General features: G+C 46.6%; 1 protein-coding gene across 1 annotated transcript in view; it reads left to right on the top strand.

Annotated features, from left to right (window-relative positions):
* The window catches only part of ABCA4 (ATP binding cassette subfamily A member 4), a 123940-nt gene that overhangs the window by 103925 nt on the left and 4065 nt on the right, over positions 1-15950 (top strand). The window contains exons 39-47 of the mRNA XM_067025434.1: positions 2696-2819; positions 3187-3316; positions 5715-5835; positions 6261-6323; positions 7381-7487; positions 9480-9621; positions 13163-13297; positions 14059-14162; positions 14249-14341. Coding sequence (XP_066881535.1) covers positions 2696-2819; positions 3187-3316; positions 5715-5835; positions 6261-6323; positions 7381-7487; positions 9480-9621; positions 13163-13297; positions 14059-14162; positions 14249-14341 — 1019 coding nt within the window. The remainder of the gene's footprint in view (positions 1-2695; positions 2820-3186; positions 3317-5714; positions 5836-6260; positions 6324-7380; positions 7488-9479; positions 9622-13162; positions 13298-14058; positions 14163-14248; positions 14342-15950) is intronic.

Here is a 15950-nt window from a genome sequence, read left to right as displayed (position 1 = left end):
TCCTTTCTTTTTTTCTTTAAGCTCCTTGTTCATTTGTGTGCTCTGAGTGTCATGGTTTTCTGAGCCCTTTCTGCAAGTTATAAATGACCTTTCATAATCCTAAGCTTTTAGATCTTCTTACTTCTTCAAGAAGGTTTCCTTGGGGATTTTGGGTGTTAGGTTTTATACACACACACACACACACACACACACAGGTAAGGCATTCATGTGATTTCAAAATTTAAAAAGAACAGAAAGGCGTACAATGAAAAGTCTCCTTCCTACTCCTGTTTCCCACTCACCTAGTTCTCTTCTCCAGAGACAACCTTTCGTATGAGTTTCTTATGTGTTCTGGAGACACATAAGCAAATACATATATAACCTTTCTCCCAATTTCTTACATATATTGTGACAGAGTAACATATACTATTGTACATGAAAATTAATCCTGAGGTTAGGGTTAGGAATTTGTAGTGCTGAGTGCCTCATTTTTATGAGCTATGAAGTTCAGTTGTCCCTTTCACACCCCCAGACTTCTCCTTGCCCAGAAAGAACTGACAAGAATGAATCCTAAAAACAGTGGTGGTGACTACAGGGTTGTCTTTGCTCCACACTCCCTCTCCCAGCCCCTGTGTCTGAGCCCTGGACGTGACTGTCCTGGGAACAAACCCAGGGATTGGTGGGCTCTCCTGTGTGCCTGTGTCCCCAGCACCTCTCTAGCCTTTCCCTCTCTCAGCAGGTCTTTGAAGTTGAGAGGGTTGGTACCAGCCAGAGCATCTGCACAGATGACCTGTGGCCCCTGTCCCCACTCCTGCCTCTGGGCCATGCTGGGAAGACCCAAAGCAAAGCTGCACTAACCACCCAGTCCAATGGCCTCCTGAGAGCAACTCTTTCCCTGACCTTGTCAGGCTTTCTGTGGCCACTAAACAAGAAGCAAAACCCCATCTGTCCCATGACTGATAAAAAAAAAAGTACCATGTCACAGTCAGACCCGAGAAGGGAGGTGGATGAGAATACAGACTCTGCCAATGGTCAGAGCATCCTGGAAGACTGAAAATGCTGCTCTTCAGAGCTGTTCTTGTCACAGGCTCACAGCTCACTAAGTCTTAAGAGAGCGTGTTACTTCGGAATAATTAAATAGCTTAAAGCAACTCAAAACATCCTCCCTCCTGCGGGCTGCACTCATTTAGCCAACAATTACTGAGCACACCCCCTCCCCTGCATTAAAAAAAAAAAAAAAAAAAGCTAGTTTCTTTCACCTAAACTGTGGAATAGACAGATGCTGCAGAAATTCCCAGGGTGCCACAGGAGGCTCCGCAGGTCCCAGAGGCATCCACTGGGTAAGCACCATATGATGGATGTGCTGATATAAATGAGCGTGGCCCCAGGAACTCCCCTTCCAGTCAGTAAATGACCTGCTCACCAAGTTAGGAACTGATATAAACTATGGTACGTGACATTCCATAAGACAGTGTATGGCAGAACCTCAAAGGAGCAAGACAGATAAAACACTACAGACCAGAGTGGGCCAAAACAGCTGGACTGTGGGCATCAAGAGGATCTTGGTAGAGGAATTCAGTTTGAGCATGGCCTGAAATAAGTAGGATTTTATTATCCCATTTAATAAACAATGAGGTACCTCCTATGAACTAATCATGTGTAAGGTGTTTAGGAAGGACACCAAAATGATTTGGGCCCAGTTCCTGTTCTCTGGGGACCACTGACTAGTGCAGAAAATAGGCAGGTAAAAAAAATAATTAATCATGGCAATGTGGTAAGTCCTGTAAGAGAGGATTGGATATTTTACCATGGGAATCTGAAAAGGCTTATGAGAGAAGGGGTTATTTGAGCCAGCTTTCTAAAGAAGGGCCGGAATCTGCCAGAGAGCAGGAGGGGAAAGAGCATTCTTTCCAGCTAATAGCAATGGTTAATAGAAGCTGCAAGTGCAAAGGCCTAGAGGCAAAGGAGCAGAGTTCCTTCCAGGAGTAGTGGGGCAAGACCGTGGGGAGGGGCAGATAGAAGGAGATGGGGTACCATAAGCAAAAGTTTGGAGGCTGGAGAGGAAGGAGGTTGTGCAGCAGGGATGGGCCAGAAGAGTGGGTCAGCCTCACCCCATCGGTGTGCCCTCTGCCTGACACTGACACTTGAGGCTAAGGCAGCAAGCACCTTCTACCGCCTGAAGACGAGTCCCCACAACTCAACCCAGACACCAGGGGGAAGTCTCCAGCCGTCTTTTCTGCTGGTGACAGTTGCAGACAGCTGTAGCTGTCCTGTGGGAGCTGAGAAGCAGAGCTAGAAGATGCTCAGGGCCCCTCTCCAGTTTGGTACAAGCTAGGCTAATACATTGCCAGTGACAGAGCCTCAGCCCCCAGTGTGGCTCACAGCTGTACCAAAGGAGAGAGAGCTTGGGCCACACTCCCAGCAGCTGCATCTCCTGGTAACAAAAGCCTTGGAGGGTTCCTGTGTACTGTCAAAGTGAGTCTGCGGTGAAAGCTCCTCAAGCAGGCTGCCGGCTAGAGGCACCTCCTGTGAGTATTCCAAAACTTCCTATCTGCTTGACAAATCCCTCCAGTAGCCAGCCTGGAGGCTACGTCCCCTCTGGCTGCAGGCCTTTCACTGGCCCTGGCCCGTGAGGGCATCCAGGCCCCACCGCGCTCAGGAAGGGGCAGCCAAGCTTGGCCTCCATCACTGACTGTCCTGCTTTTCTGTATTTCAGACTCTGCTCAGGTTCAGTGCCATGCTGAGGAAGCTGCTCATTATCTTCCCCCACTTCTGCCTGGGCCGGGGCCTCATTGACCTGGCACTGAGCCAGGCTGTGACAGACGTCTATGCCCGGTTTGGTGGGTAGCAGTCACATGGCCCTGAATCCTCCAAGGCCGGGAGGGCTGTAGTGGGAGTTCCTATGACAGACCTGCAGCCTGGGCTGGGGCTGGGGGCACCTGGTTGGTCTGGGATTTTCCAGACGCTAGAAGGAATCAGAGTGCCTCCGTTTCCATGGCTAAGGAGACTAGGAGGGGTCAAGGGCAGTTCCTACTCTTCCCTACTCTGACTTGAGGAGCCAGTATGAGACTCGGCTTTGGCTCTGACTTAATCCCTTGCATAAGGCCTAGTCTAGCTGAGCCTAGTGTTGTAACTAGGTCTTTTGGGACAGCTGGGGCAGTTAAGTGGACTTAATTCCTGTCAATTTCCGGTGGCCTCCATCCCCAGGTGAGAAGCACTCTCGAAATCCGTTCCAGTGGGACCTGATTGGGAAGAACCTGGTTGCCATGGCAGTAGAGGGGTTGGTGTACTTCCTCCTGACCCTCCTCATCCAGAACCAATTCTTCTTCAGCCTATGGTACGCTCGGCCGCTGCCCTGAGGGTGGTGAGGCCAGCCCCTGTGCCTGTCTGTCAGGGAACTTGATTTCACATCCAAGCAGTCATCTCTTTCCTCATGAGCCCCACTCCATGAAGTTTTTTATGCTCTCAAAGCCTGGCTTGTTCTGAGTAATACAAGGAGAGGTACATTAAAATAGGCACATTAGAATTTGTGTATATTTAAAGTTTAAAAGCTTAAACTTTAAAGTGTTTAAAATACAATGCTATTAATTTCAATCACTAATATTTAATCCTATTCATTTAAGAAACAGAGAGTCATATTATATTGGATCATAGCATTGCAAATGATAATGATTCATTGGTATCCAAAGTACTAGGAAATAGATTTACGCATTCATGAGAAAATAGACAAAGCGGGCCCCTATGCTAGTTAGAGATTTGAGAATGGACACAGGGCAGGGAAGGAAGGGAGTAAATATGGGGGTGACATTCGGGGTGAAGGCAGCCAGGTGCAGTGTGGAGCGGGCGGGGCAGTGATTGTGCCCCCCTGGTTGGGGAAGAAGGGGGTTCCTGCCAACCCTGACCCACCCCAGCGGTGCCGTTCTTCCCATGCTCTTGCCTGAGGCCCTGCACCATTCTGAAGTGGGTGCTCAGCTTTCCAGAAGGCAGCCCCCTCTGCAACCCAGGCTGACATTTACTGGGCTCAGCCCAGAGGCCCAGATTGCAAATCACGGGGCACTCAGAAGCTTTCCCTGGCAGTGCTTGTCTCTTATCCTCTCATCCTCTCAGGCTGAATGTGCTCACATGTAAATAAAGATTCAGAGGACTTGTCTTTAGGTTTTGATCCACAGGGAATTGAATTGTTGGAAAGAGACTGAATGAGATAATGGGTGTCAACACGCTTAGAATAAAATGTGACCGGTACGTGGTTCTAGTGTGGGAGAGACAGTGTGAGGAGTCACTGTCCACGGGAGCCTCAGCCCTTACAGGACCCCCGCAGCTTTGGCCACATCTTAGGGGGCCTGGGGCGGGAGAGGGGGAGGAGTTATTTACTAAAACAGACTCATTAGCTTCAGACTCTGGTGTCAGCACCATTGAGCGTGTCGTGCCGCATTAGGCCGGAAAGAAGACCAGAGAAGTATTCCACAGTCTATGGCTTCAAGAAGACAGCCACGCCCATACTGAGAAGCAACCAGGAAAAGAGAGGAAGGAGAGGGAGGAAGAAGAGGTGCTCTTGGTAGAGGACATGCCTGCCTGTGGGGAGTTCAGGATGTCCGTGAAAGGAGAGGGTGAAGGGGATGAGAGATGGGCCTGGAGAGGAGGGCAGAGCCAGGTGGTGAAATGCCCCCACCTTGGTGAGGACCTAGAATTTAAGGCTGAGGGCAGAAGAGAGCTGTTGGGGTGTTTTGCTCAGGGGGATGACATGATCTGCCGGGGTTAGAAGGGGAGAGACCAGACGGGAGGCTGCTTCGACACCCAGGCGTGAGACAGTGGTAACCTGAAAAGGAATGGGGGCATTAGGAGATGGAGTAAAAGAAGTTGATTGGATAAATAGTAGGAAGTCTGTTAGACAGTACTTAGTAATGAACTGGATATGGCCAGGGAGGAAGGAAGGAAAGCATGGAGGTCAAAGTGTTCAGGGAGGGTTTCAGAGAAGTCGCTGTGCTTTTAAGGACGAGGAGGATTCTGCTCCGCAGGGCAGGAGAACGAGAACACTGAGCCACTGGCTATGCCTGCGGGGGCTCGAGCTGGGAAAGGCTAACATGGGCTGGGGACCACGGGTAGATCAAATGGTTGGCGGAGGAGTTAGTCCAAGAGATAAATGGGGGAGTGGGTGGGAAGTGTAGGTGGAGCCTGACTGCAGGGCTCTTGGATTTCAGCTGAGGAGTTAGGGCTTTAACATACAGCTGATGGAGAACTATGGTTGGGGGCATGAGATAACCTGATGGACTAAAAGAAGTGGTAGGCTTGGGCACTAGTAACTATCATTTGCTGAGCGCTTGCCATAGATGAAGGGTTTTTTCATGATAACAGTTCTCAGGTTAGGAGACTTGACTCTATGCCAGACACTGTGCCAAGTGCGTCTCCACCACAGTCCCATGAGGCACACGCTCTTACCAGCCCCTCCCTATCTTATGGTTGAGGGAGGTGAGGTTTGGAGAGGTTCGGTGACATGCCCAAAGTCACACATGGGAAGGCCAGGACTGGAGCCCAGGGCAGACTCTGGACTCGAGCACTTGCCCTCTCTGCCTAATGCCTAATGTCTCTCCTGTGGGGAGTCCTTTTGAGAGTTCAAGCCTACAGGGGTGGAAGGCCAGGCTGGGGCAGAAGCCAGGGAATGGGAAGAATGTCAGAGGAAAAGAACAGTGCCAAGGACTCTGTACACCAGCCCACCCTGTCCTGTTTTCTTCATCTAGGACTACCGAGCCCGCTAAGGAGCCTATCATAGATGAAGATGATGATGTGGCTGAAGAAAGACAAAGAATTATTAGTGGAGGAAATAAAACTGATATCTTAAGGCTAAATGAACTAACCAAGGTAAGGGAATAGTTGCCGGCCTGTTAGTTTGGAGGTGCCAGTTGGACCAGAGATGGCACCACGTTGTAATTTGCCTTCTGTAGAATAAGCAGTATGCTTATACAAGCAATTCCTTTCCCTAATTTTATGTGAGGTTATAAAACCTCTGTGTTATAACTTGTCTTCCAAGAACACTCAATGCACTTTCCCTAGTATTCATCTCGGGCACGGACACAGGGCCTCAGTGACAGCCGCTGTAACTGAGCCCCGCTAATCTTCCTCCATTACATTTCCGCACAGGGGGTCAGCTTCGGGACTCAGTGCTCACAGCACCTCCCTGCACATTCGTGTCAAAATGTAACCTTCGCCTAAACCATCCTTTGCTCTCTTGCCCTCCCTACTTAACCCTCTCTCAGTCCTCAGTTTACTTTCTCTGGATCTTACAGATTTATTCAGGCAGCTCCAGCCCAGCGGTGAACAGGCTGTGTGTGGGAGTCCACCCCGGAGAGGTGGGTACTCTGCAGGCCACATGTGAAAGGGCCTCAGAAAATCAGCTCCTATGCATGTCTCTGGTCTCCTCTCAAGCAGAGCTGGCCAGTAGACATAAAACATGTGTCACCGTAGGTCAGGTCATTCTGATTTTCTAGTAGCCACAGGAAAAAAGTAAAAGCAGGTGAAATTAATCTTAATCATTAATTTTATCCAATATATCTGAAATAGTATCACTTCAACATGTAATTCGTATAAAACATTATTTATGAGATATTTTACATTCTTTTTTGTTATTGTTCTAAGTCTTCAAAATCTAGTGTGTGTTTTACCTCATAGCACACGTAGATACATTTCAAGTGCTCAGTAGCCACTGTCAAGGGGGAAAATTCTCCTTCCTAGTACCCTCTTAGGTTCTGGGGCTGGGGCTCTGTCAACTGGCCTGACCAAAGACTGGTTAACAAGAGAAAAACAAAGAGAAGTTTGTTACCATGTGTACCGTACATACACAGGGGAGAGGACTACCCCAAAGGGGTGGTTAGAACTCGGGCTTATGTAGCATATTAGCAAAGGAACAATACATTTTTAGGGAAGTTGCAAGACAAAGGAAAGGGAATTATAGTTTCTAGGGTGGCAAATTGTAGGAAGGCAAGTATATGGGTAACTAATGGTAGATTAAAGGCTACTTAGTAAGGTTTGTTATATAGATTCCTCTGGTTTCATCTCCAAGCTGGTAAGAGTCTGAAGTTGTCTCCAGTGATGAATTTTTGTCCATCTTGGTAGAGAGGAAAGGGAAAGACCTTGTAAATTTATGTCCTGCTTTGAAGCAAATAGCGGCAGGGGAGGGCAGAGAGCTTTTCTCATATCTGCTTCTTCTCATTTGCCTTCGGCTCAAAAGCATCCTTAATGCCAAAGTGGCACATTCTGCTGCCTTACACCGTACGTGGCTAGTGACCTCCACAAAGGCAGCACAGGCCTAAAATGCCTCCCCCCACCCCACACACTTGCCCCAGGGCCTGACACTCCAGACCTTCCTGGGCTCTAAGGGCGAGGCCAATTCTGTGTGTTCTCCCTCAGTGCTTTGGCCTCCTGGGAGTGAACGGAGCTGGCAAAACAACCACATTCAAGATGCTTACTGGGGACAGCACAGTGACGTCAGGTGATGCCACTGTTGCAGGCAAGAGGTGAGTGTCCTGCTCATCCTGTCTCAGGGTGTCTTTCCCAGGTCATAAGCCATGTCCTTGTCCCACCATAGAAAGGGTCAGCATTGACCCTGTATCTGAGGGTGACTCTGAGAGTATGAAAGATCTGTGCAGAAGGGTGGACCTCCCAGAGGACATGGTCCAAAAAGTCTAAGACATAGACTCTCTGGAAAATTTAATTGAATTGTGATTGTTAAGAGATTCCTCTGTTAGCATGAATTCTAGGAAAGCTCTGAGAAGCACCAAATCAGTGGTTCTTAGTCTTTTGTGGTTCATAAACATCTCACCCTTTGATCATCTGATGAACACACGCACCTTCTTCCTATAAAAATACACCATTTTTTCCCATTACCTCTCTTCCTACGTCCTTTGCATTTGGGGGAATTTACTGAGCCCTGAAGCACATTTATGACACTACAGGAACTCCTGGACCCCAGGTTAAGAACCTCTGTGATGACACATCCTTTCTCTGGGTTGAGTTTCTAGATGGAGGATGGTTTGGGGCCCTCAGAGGCCTTATTCTGCATTGGCTATTTCTGTGTCAACACTTGGCGTTGCAGGCCAAGGTTCCTCTATAAAGGGAAAACTGGCATGTGCCCTTGGATTCTGGGACGGTGCCTGCTGCTCTCTGAAATAAGGAGGATGGAAACAGATTGGTCATCCACAGGACAGTACAGAGAACATGAGCCTGCACTTGTCTGCCTCTTTCCAGGCTGCCCCTTGAACAGCAGAGTTCACACACATTAGATGTGCCCAGAGAAACTCTCTGCCCTGGTTTATGGGTGGAGTTAGGCACTGCTGATATCTAACCAACTTCTCTTGACTAGGGAAAGCCATCCTCAATATGGCCCAATGCTCCCTGGGTAGGGAGAGTCCTAAGCATTCTTCACTGGCTCAAATCGGATGAATTTGGTTCCCCAGCCATCCCTGTTGGGTCTAGAGCAAAGGGAATGGCAGAGGTGGAGCCATGGCTGGGTCTATCTCATCTTCAGATCTAGCTTAGCCAAGCAAATAACTTCATGATGGTAGTAAAGGGGAGGGGCAGGGAGTGGAGGGCGGGGGAATGTCATAGGTTTTACTGCGAGACATCAAGTCCAAGTGAGACACAGATGCCCAGAAGGTAAAGCCAAGACAGAAGCTAGAAAGAACGTATAGGTTTAAGACAGGATTCAGGTTCTTCAGTGGAGTAGTTCCTATGACTTTGGTGAAGTATCCTCCTTGCTTCTCTGGGTGGTTTTAATTGGCCCAGCCATACCTAAGTAGTTTTTATCATAGTGGGGAACTACATGGCCTCTCTCTGTCCCATCCTGTTGCATACTGTTGCATCCATCCTTTATTCACAGACCCTAAGCTATAAGAGAAGGGGGAAAGAAATTAGACCAGTCTATGGACAGTTTGTTTTTTCATCAAGGCAATATATTTTCTAGTGGGAGAGAATGTATTGGTCAAAGGGAGTTGATAGACTCAGTTCGTTTCATTTCTTCTTCTCTTCTGCCAACCTCTTGCTCTAGGTGGTGATGATTGGTTCCTCTTTCACTGACTGTATCTCTGCCACTAAACACAAATGGAGAAATTTACTTCCATTGGAAAGCACGCGTCTTCTCTAGCGACTTTCCAAAGGTTTGAAAGGGATCAAAAACCACTAGTCATTTTCTTAAATTTGATCTTCGCTTTGTTTTTAAGAGGTGAACCAATCCAAAAGCATAGCTGTCTTTGGGTAGCAGGTATTCAGTTTATCCTAGACAGGGAAACGGGAGAATCTGACTGGATTCAAAGCTCAGAACTCCTGGAGTTTATCAGTTTCTAACCAAACAGCCCCTGCTCTGATTGCTAAATGTCATGCACATTTCTAAAGCAAAATGGGAGAAGGAAAGAGGCAGCTTTCTTATCTTATTGGCAGAAACTCCTCCAGCCCTAGATCTCTGGTCACCCACTTTGTGAAGGAAACCTGCTAACTGCTTTTTCTTCTTGCAGTATTTTAACCAATATTTCTGACGTCCATCAAAGTATGGGCTACTGTCCTCAGTTTGATGCAATTGATGACCAGCTTACAGGGCGAGAACATCTTTACCTTTATGCCCGGCTTCGAGGTGTACCAGCAGAGAAAATCAAGAGGGTAAATCAACATGGTTTGTTATGGCTACTCGAGAACCTGTTGTATGAGGATGCATTTCTTTAGATGGGAAAGCTGGAGCACGCTATCCATTTATTCATTCAACAAATGCTCAACTGAGTGTCTGCTACGTGTCAAGTACTGTTCTGGAAAACAAGGGTATAGCAGTGAACAAAACAGATAAAAAAAAGTCCTGCCCTAATATATAACAAAACGATATACACATTTACCCTTTGATCCAGTACAAAATGCATATGCACAAGGTTATTCACTGCGTTTTACTCATAAAATATGGGAAATTAGCTAAATGTTCAGACATAGGAAATTGGCTGAATAATTTGTGATAAATACATACAATAAGGTCTTATGTAGCTGTAAAAAAAAAACAAAAGCAAAGAAAATCTCTGTGAACTGATATGGAGTTATTTCTAGGAGATATAGTTAAGTGAAAAAACAAAGTGCAAAAGAGCACATGTAGAATGCTAATTTTTAGTGTAAGAAAGTAGGAAAAATAAGAAAGCATAAATATATCTGCTCACCTTTACAAATAGAAATATAGGAAGGATAAACTGGAAAACAATAAATGTAGTGATCAGCAAGAGGGAAATGGGAGAGAATAACACTTCTCTCAGGCTATTTTTTTTTTGTATAGTTTAAACTTTTAGTAGCATGTTAATGTTCTACATATTCAAAAAAATAAAAATAAATCAGTAAGAATGAAAAAGAGGTAAAAATGAAAACAAAAAGAAAATCCTAACACTGAAAGCAAACTAAAACAAATTAATCCAATTTTTATTTCAAATGAATGTAATAATCATACAGGAGGGGAGGAAAAGAACTAATAAAAATAACTGATGATACAATATTTGACAGTATATCCTCAGTCTCGGGCAGGTGGAGCAGAGAGAAAGAGCTACAGGCAAATTATGAGCACTTTTTAGTTGATTTGTTTTTTATAGTGGCATGGGCAAAGCAATTCTGAAACAATTTTACATGTTTTGTAGGACTAAGTAAATGAATAAATGTGTTTATGTTGTTTGGAGCCAGAGTTCTCAATGTGGAAGAAGAGACATACAAATATGAAAAGGGGGAAAGTAAGAAAGACTCCTGTAAGGATGGATTGGAATTGGAGCTATCACTGTGAACTCATGAAATAGTTGTGTGCTTATGTTTGTGCATGCATGCCATATATACTCATGTGTATTGTACATATGTGTACATAGGTATGTGCATGTGTGTGTGTTTGTGTGTGCATATATCTGTCCTCTGAAAAGGCCAAGAAGCAAAAATACCCCAGTAAAAATGAATATATCTAAGTGTTCAGATTTTGATCTCTAATACCATTCCCCTCTAAAAGGAATTATGACTCTTCAGACAACTGACAAATTCCAGGGCTGAGACACCATAGGTAAAATGAGCCTGGAACATCTTATTACGTCAGAAAGTAAAGAGTGCTTTTAAAAAACAATGATACAGGCATGTCATAAGTGCACAGGAGCCATCTTGAAGGGGCTCCCAATGGCCAAATGTGGGACAATTTAAGCATCAACATAATTAAATACCATGACAATTATAAAACATTGGAGGAAAAGTAGGGATTTATAACTCCATATTGTTAAGTAAATAATCAGGAGAGAACGGATGGTTCTTGCCTACAGTCAAATGCTGAGAGCCAGCTAGTTAGTGTGCAGGAAGTTGCAGAGCTCAAAAATAATTTTGCAAGGATCAGAGTAAAGACTGGGTTGTGACAAGATTTGTGGTTGCTGGGTCTAGGGGAAATTTTTTATGAAAAGCAACATATTTTTATGGTTTAGAAGTATCTCCCACAGATTGCTTATTTGTTGTGAGGGGGAAGCCTGATAATTTTATAGTGGAGAAATTAGACAACACTTTAACTGGGTGCTCAAAACCACCATCACCACTGAGGGTCAGATGGACATCCCACACCCCTAGATGTGATACCCTGAGAAGGACACAACTTCACCTACAGAATATTCTGATTGGGATGCATAACCTGAACCTTATCATGAGGAAACATTTGACAGGATATAGAGGAACATTCTATTAAAAAAATATATATATATATGTATATATGGGTAGTATTCTTAAAAATTATCAAAGTCATAAAAGACATGGAATAGCAGAGAAAGCCTATGGAGGTGTTCCTGATCACAGGAGGCTAAGTAGACACAGTGACTGAATAATGTACACTACACTGCAGCCTGCACTGGAGAGAAAATAGTGCTGGAAAGGACTTTACTGAGTGAATTGGCAAAATCAGACAGTGAAGGGTAATAATCTAGATAAAAGTATCATGACAATATTAAATTTACTGACAATCATAACTGTACTGTGGTTATGTAAGAGGATGTCCCTATACTTAGGAAATAGACACTGAAGTATTTAGGAACGAATGGCCAAGCATAACTGACCCTCAGATGAGTCTGAAAACATTGTGTGTGTGTGTGTGTGTGTGTGTGTGTGTGTGTGTATTTTTGTGTGTGTAAGAGAAGGAGAGAGAAAAACAGAGACTAAGAGTCTATGAGTGTTCTTTGCGCTATTCTTATTCTTGCAAGGTTCTGTCAGTTGGGGACTATTCCAAATAAAAAGTAAAAAAATGGAGCTTATATTCTAGTGGGAGGGACAGACACTAAAAAGATAAACAAGTAAAATATACAATACATTTGAGAGTAAAAAGTCCTTAGGGGAAAAATAAAGCAGGGAAGAATTGTGAGGTATGCACTTTTAGGTAGGGTGGCCCAGGGACAGCTTCACAGAGGAAGTGACTTCTGGGTGAAGACCTGAGTGAACCATGTGGATATCTAGGGGAAGAACATTCCAGGTAGACGTGCAGAAGGCAGAGGCATGGTGGGCCTGTCTCCAAGAGACCTCCCTAGCTTTCCTTCTGTGCACATGCACGTGCACACACAGTATTCTCTATCATAGTTTACTGTTGAGTTCCCTCAAAGCGCTGTTACAATCTGTCATTATCCTGTGTATTTTGGTTGTCTGTCACCACCCCCTGCCATCTGTGAGTACAGCAGCAATGCCCATGTTCACCATTATTCTTTAGCACCCTTCTATGCCTGGTTCATAGAAGGTGCTCAATAAGTATATGTTAGATGCACACACAAGACTTCAAGTGTGACCGTGATGGGGGGTGGTATCAACAGGTCTGGGACCCACCATCTTCTTAAACAGACCCTAGGACTCTTCCTCTTCTACTCCTAGCCATAGTCCAGGACACTGGGTGAGAAGCATTGTCCGACTCTTGTAAAGCTGAAGGCCATTTCTCAGGGGGCTACACCCAACGGGTGTGGAGCTGACCAAACCACATGGAGATCTAAGGCCCACAGTGGAAAGGAGATGTCGGCCTTTGAAGGCCACGAGCCACCCCCTGAGCCAGCAGGTGGTCCTTTTTCAGCCTAGCTGGGTCTGTCATCCTGAAGGTGTGCGATCTGGGAGGCCAAGACTCTGAGTTGGTGGAGGTTTGGGGTATTTGCTTCTTTGTTTATCCCAAATGGGATTTCTTTCTCTTCCCTAGGTGACAAACTGGAGTATTCAGAGCCTGGGCCTGTCTCTCTACGCAGACCGCCTGGCCGGCACCTACAGTGCAGGCAATAAGCGGAAACTCTCCACAGCCATTGCACTGATAGGCTGCCCACTGCTGGTGCTACTGGTGAGTACCACCGGGACCACCAAAGGGCTTGCGAGAGCTGAGTGCTGCATCTCTGTTGTTGGGTCAGCAGATTTAGAAAATGCAGCGGGCTGTTTTTGTCTGCGTTGTTGCCTATTCTGCTCGTTTTGAGCATATCAGCCCAGTGTTTGGTTCACAGCTCTTGGGGGGAGATAGAGTCACAACACATTCTCACTGAGAGCTCCCGGGAAGCCTCCTGGGGGCTGCAGGCTCTAGCACGGAAGTTCAGCCCCTCTGCAGAATGTCAGGGACTGGTCAAAAATTTTTACCGCCTGACGAGGCCTGTTTGGGGTCCTAACTGGACGGGCGCACTGGCCTGGAGCAACGGCTCATGTGGTTCTCACCAAATATGGACCCGGCCTGAGGCCCCCATACCCATGTACCCTGGGGTTTATGAAGGCATGGATCACAGGCCTTGGACAGACCCTGAAAATCACCTGAGCTATCTTCCCGCCTCCTTGCAAACATATATAGAGAAATTTTTCCTTTTTTTAAGATAACTCTATCATTGCCTAAATCAACCTTAACCCATTCACAGGCTGAAACGGGTCTAGAAGTGTGCATGATGTTTCTTCACGGTCCTGATTCACCTCCCGCCTTCCATGCCCTGTGCTGGCTTCCCTGGGTCTTGCCCCACGGGGGAGTGAATTTGTGTTTTGTCTGCCAGAGAGCAGAGCTGCTCAGAGGGAATCAGCCAAGGAGGGTGCCAGAACCAGCCCCCTGTCCTCTCTGCCTCCCCACAGGATGAGCCCACCACAGGCATGGACCCCCAGGCACGCCGCATGCTGTGGAACACCATCATGAGCATCATCAGAGAAGGGAGAGCTGTGGTCCTCACTTCCCATAGGCAAGAGATCCCCAGGGACTGGGGTGGAGCAGGTGGGCAATGGAGTCCAGTCCTCCCGGCCCTCACCTGCTCTCCCCCGTCCCCAGCATGGAAGAGTGTGAGGCCCTGTGTACTCGGCTTGCCATCATGGTGAAGGGCACCTTTCAGTGTCTGGGCACCATTCAGCACCTCAAGTACAAGTAAGGATATGGTGGGGATTGCCTTTATTACCTTCTGGGGAGAAAGGGACAGCCAACCAGGCCCTGTGCTCTCTACTAACATGTGGGAGAGTCCTGATGCCCCCTCATCCCACGGGCAGAGGTGTCTGGGCCTCATTCTGCAGCAGGAGATGGAGAAAGTTGTTGTGCTGAATGTCACTCCTCTCTGTTGGGCTAACTGCCTATGGCTGAAGGCTCACCAAGTCTCCAGATGGGGATTCTGATCGGGGCAAATGCAGAGCCCAGTTGGCATGAGGGAGGGTCACTACCACCGCCTAATTATCCCACCACTTAGCGCAACAGATCCAGAACCCATGACCCATTTAATAAGAGTCCACAACCATGGTAGGAATGATTCAGAGACCAAACGGCCTGAGCAATCAGTGTTCCTTTCTGCCATGTCATATGCTTTTGAATTTGAGAAATGACCATGTATTATATGACAAACTAGCAATGCCGGTAATCTTCAGCAGGATTATCCCGTCCCTGTAAATTGTAGACTGCTGTAAATAATGTGTTATTAATAATAGTTTGTGTGCCAAAGCCGACAATCACTTAAAATAAGATTTTATTAAGAATGTCATGCTCCTTTGCCTTCTGATATGCTGTATAAACTATGAAGGGTGGACTTATAGTTATCACTCATTTATCAGAGATAAATGAGAGCCCAGGACAGAAAAGTCACCATGCCCGTTGGTGAAAGGAAGCGAACCTAACTCACCTCACCTACACCGAGACGCTTCATCTCCATGTATCCAGGAGAGTGTCTTGCACGATACACATCATGCTTCATACACATCATACAGAGAAGTGGTTGAGAGGAAGGCCTAGTAGATTAGCTGCCTTTGGGCACTTGACCCATAATATCTTGAGCAACTACAGCTTGCACACTACACAGATATCTAGGGGGACTTCAGCATGTGAGGTCACCAGACCCATGTCAGCAACTTACAGTGGCCACCTGCTGGAGACATGGTTGCTCCGTATACTCCTTTTCCTCTCAGTCCCCAATATCCCCATGGGAGAGCAGGTGGGAGGGAATGTTCCCATGTGGAGGATGGTCAATTTTCCGGGGCTGAAAGCTAAAGACATTTTATTGTAAAGGGGAACAATCCTGGATCATGGAGAGAGCACTGAAGTAAGTGTACCCTGGTGTAAGTGTGAAGGGAAGCCAGCTAGCCATGCATTCACTCTGGTGGACCCTTCTTTATCCACAGGTGGGTGACCTGGTGAGGGGAGGAGGGAAGCACCGATGGCCCTGGCAGCTCCATTTGTTCTGGAAGCTTCCCCAGGGAAGAGCTGCCTTCCCAAACTTTGCTCCCACCAGACCAGTCTCTTAAAGGGCTGGGCAGTCTTTCCACCAGCGAGCAAGCACTGGGCAGCCTGTGATCTCAGCACAGGGCTCAGACCACCCTTGACTTCAGCAAGTATGTTAAAGGGCAAGGAGCAGGGAACACCCGTGTCTCCAAGAGGTGGACACAGGAAGCTGTGACACAGCTCTGGAGACCCACTTCACCACACAAGGCATTTAGACCTCTAAAAACTAGTATCAAACCACTTCTCCAAGAACCATCATGGCCCTTTAAATCCT

This window comes from Kogia breviceps, chromosome 1 (assembly GCF_026419965.1).
Source record: "Kogia breviceps isolate mKogBre1 chromosome 1, mKogBre1 haplotype 1, whole genome shotgun sequence".
Taxonomy (NCBI): domain Eukaryota; kingdom Metazoa; phylum Chordata; class Mammalia; order Artiodactyla; family Physeteridae; genus Kogia; species Kogia breviceps.
This window is presented reverse-complemented; position numbering and strand designations above follow the sequence as displayed.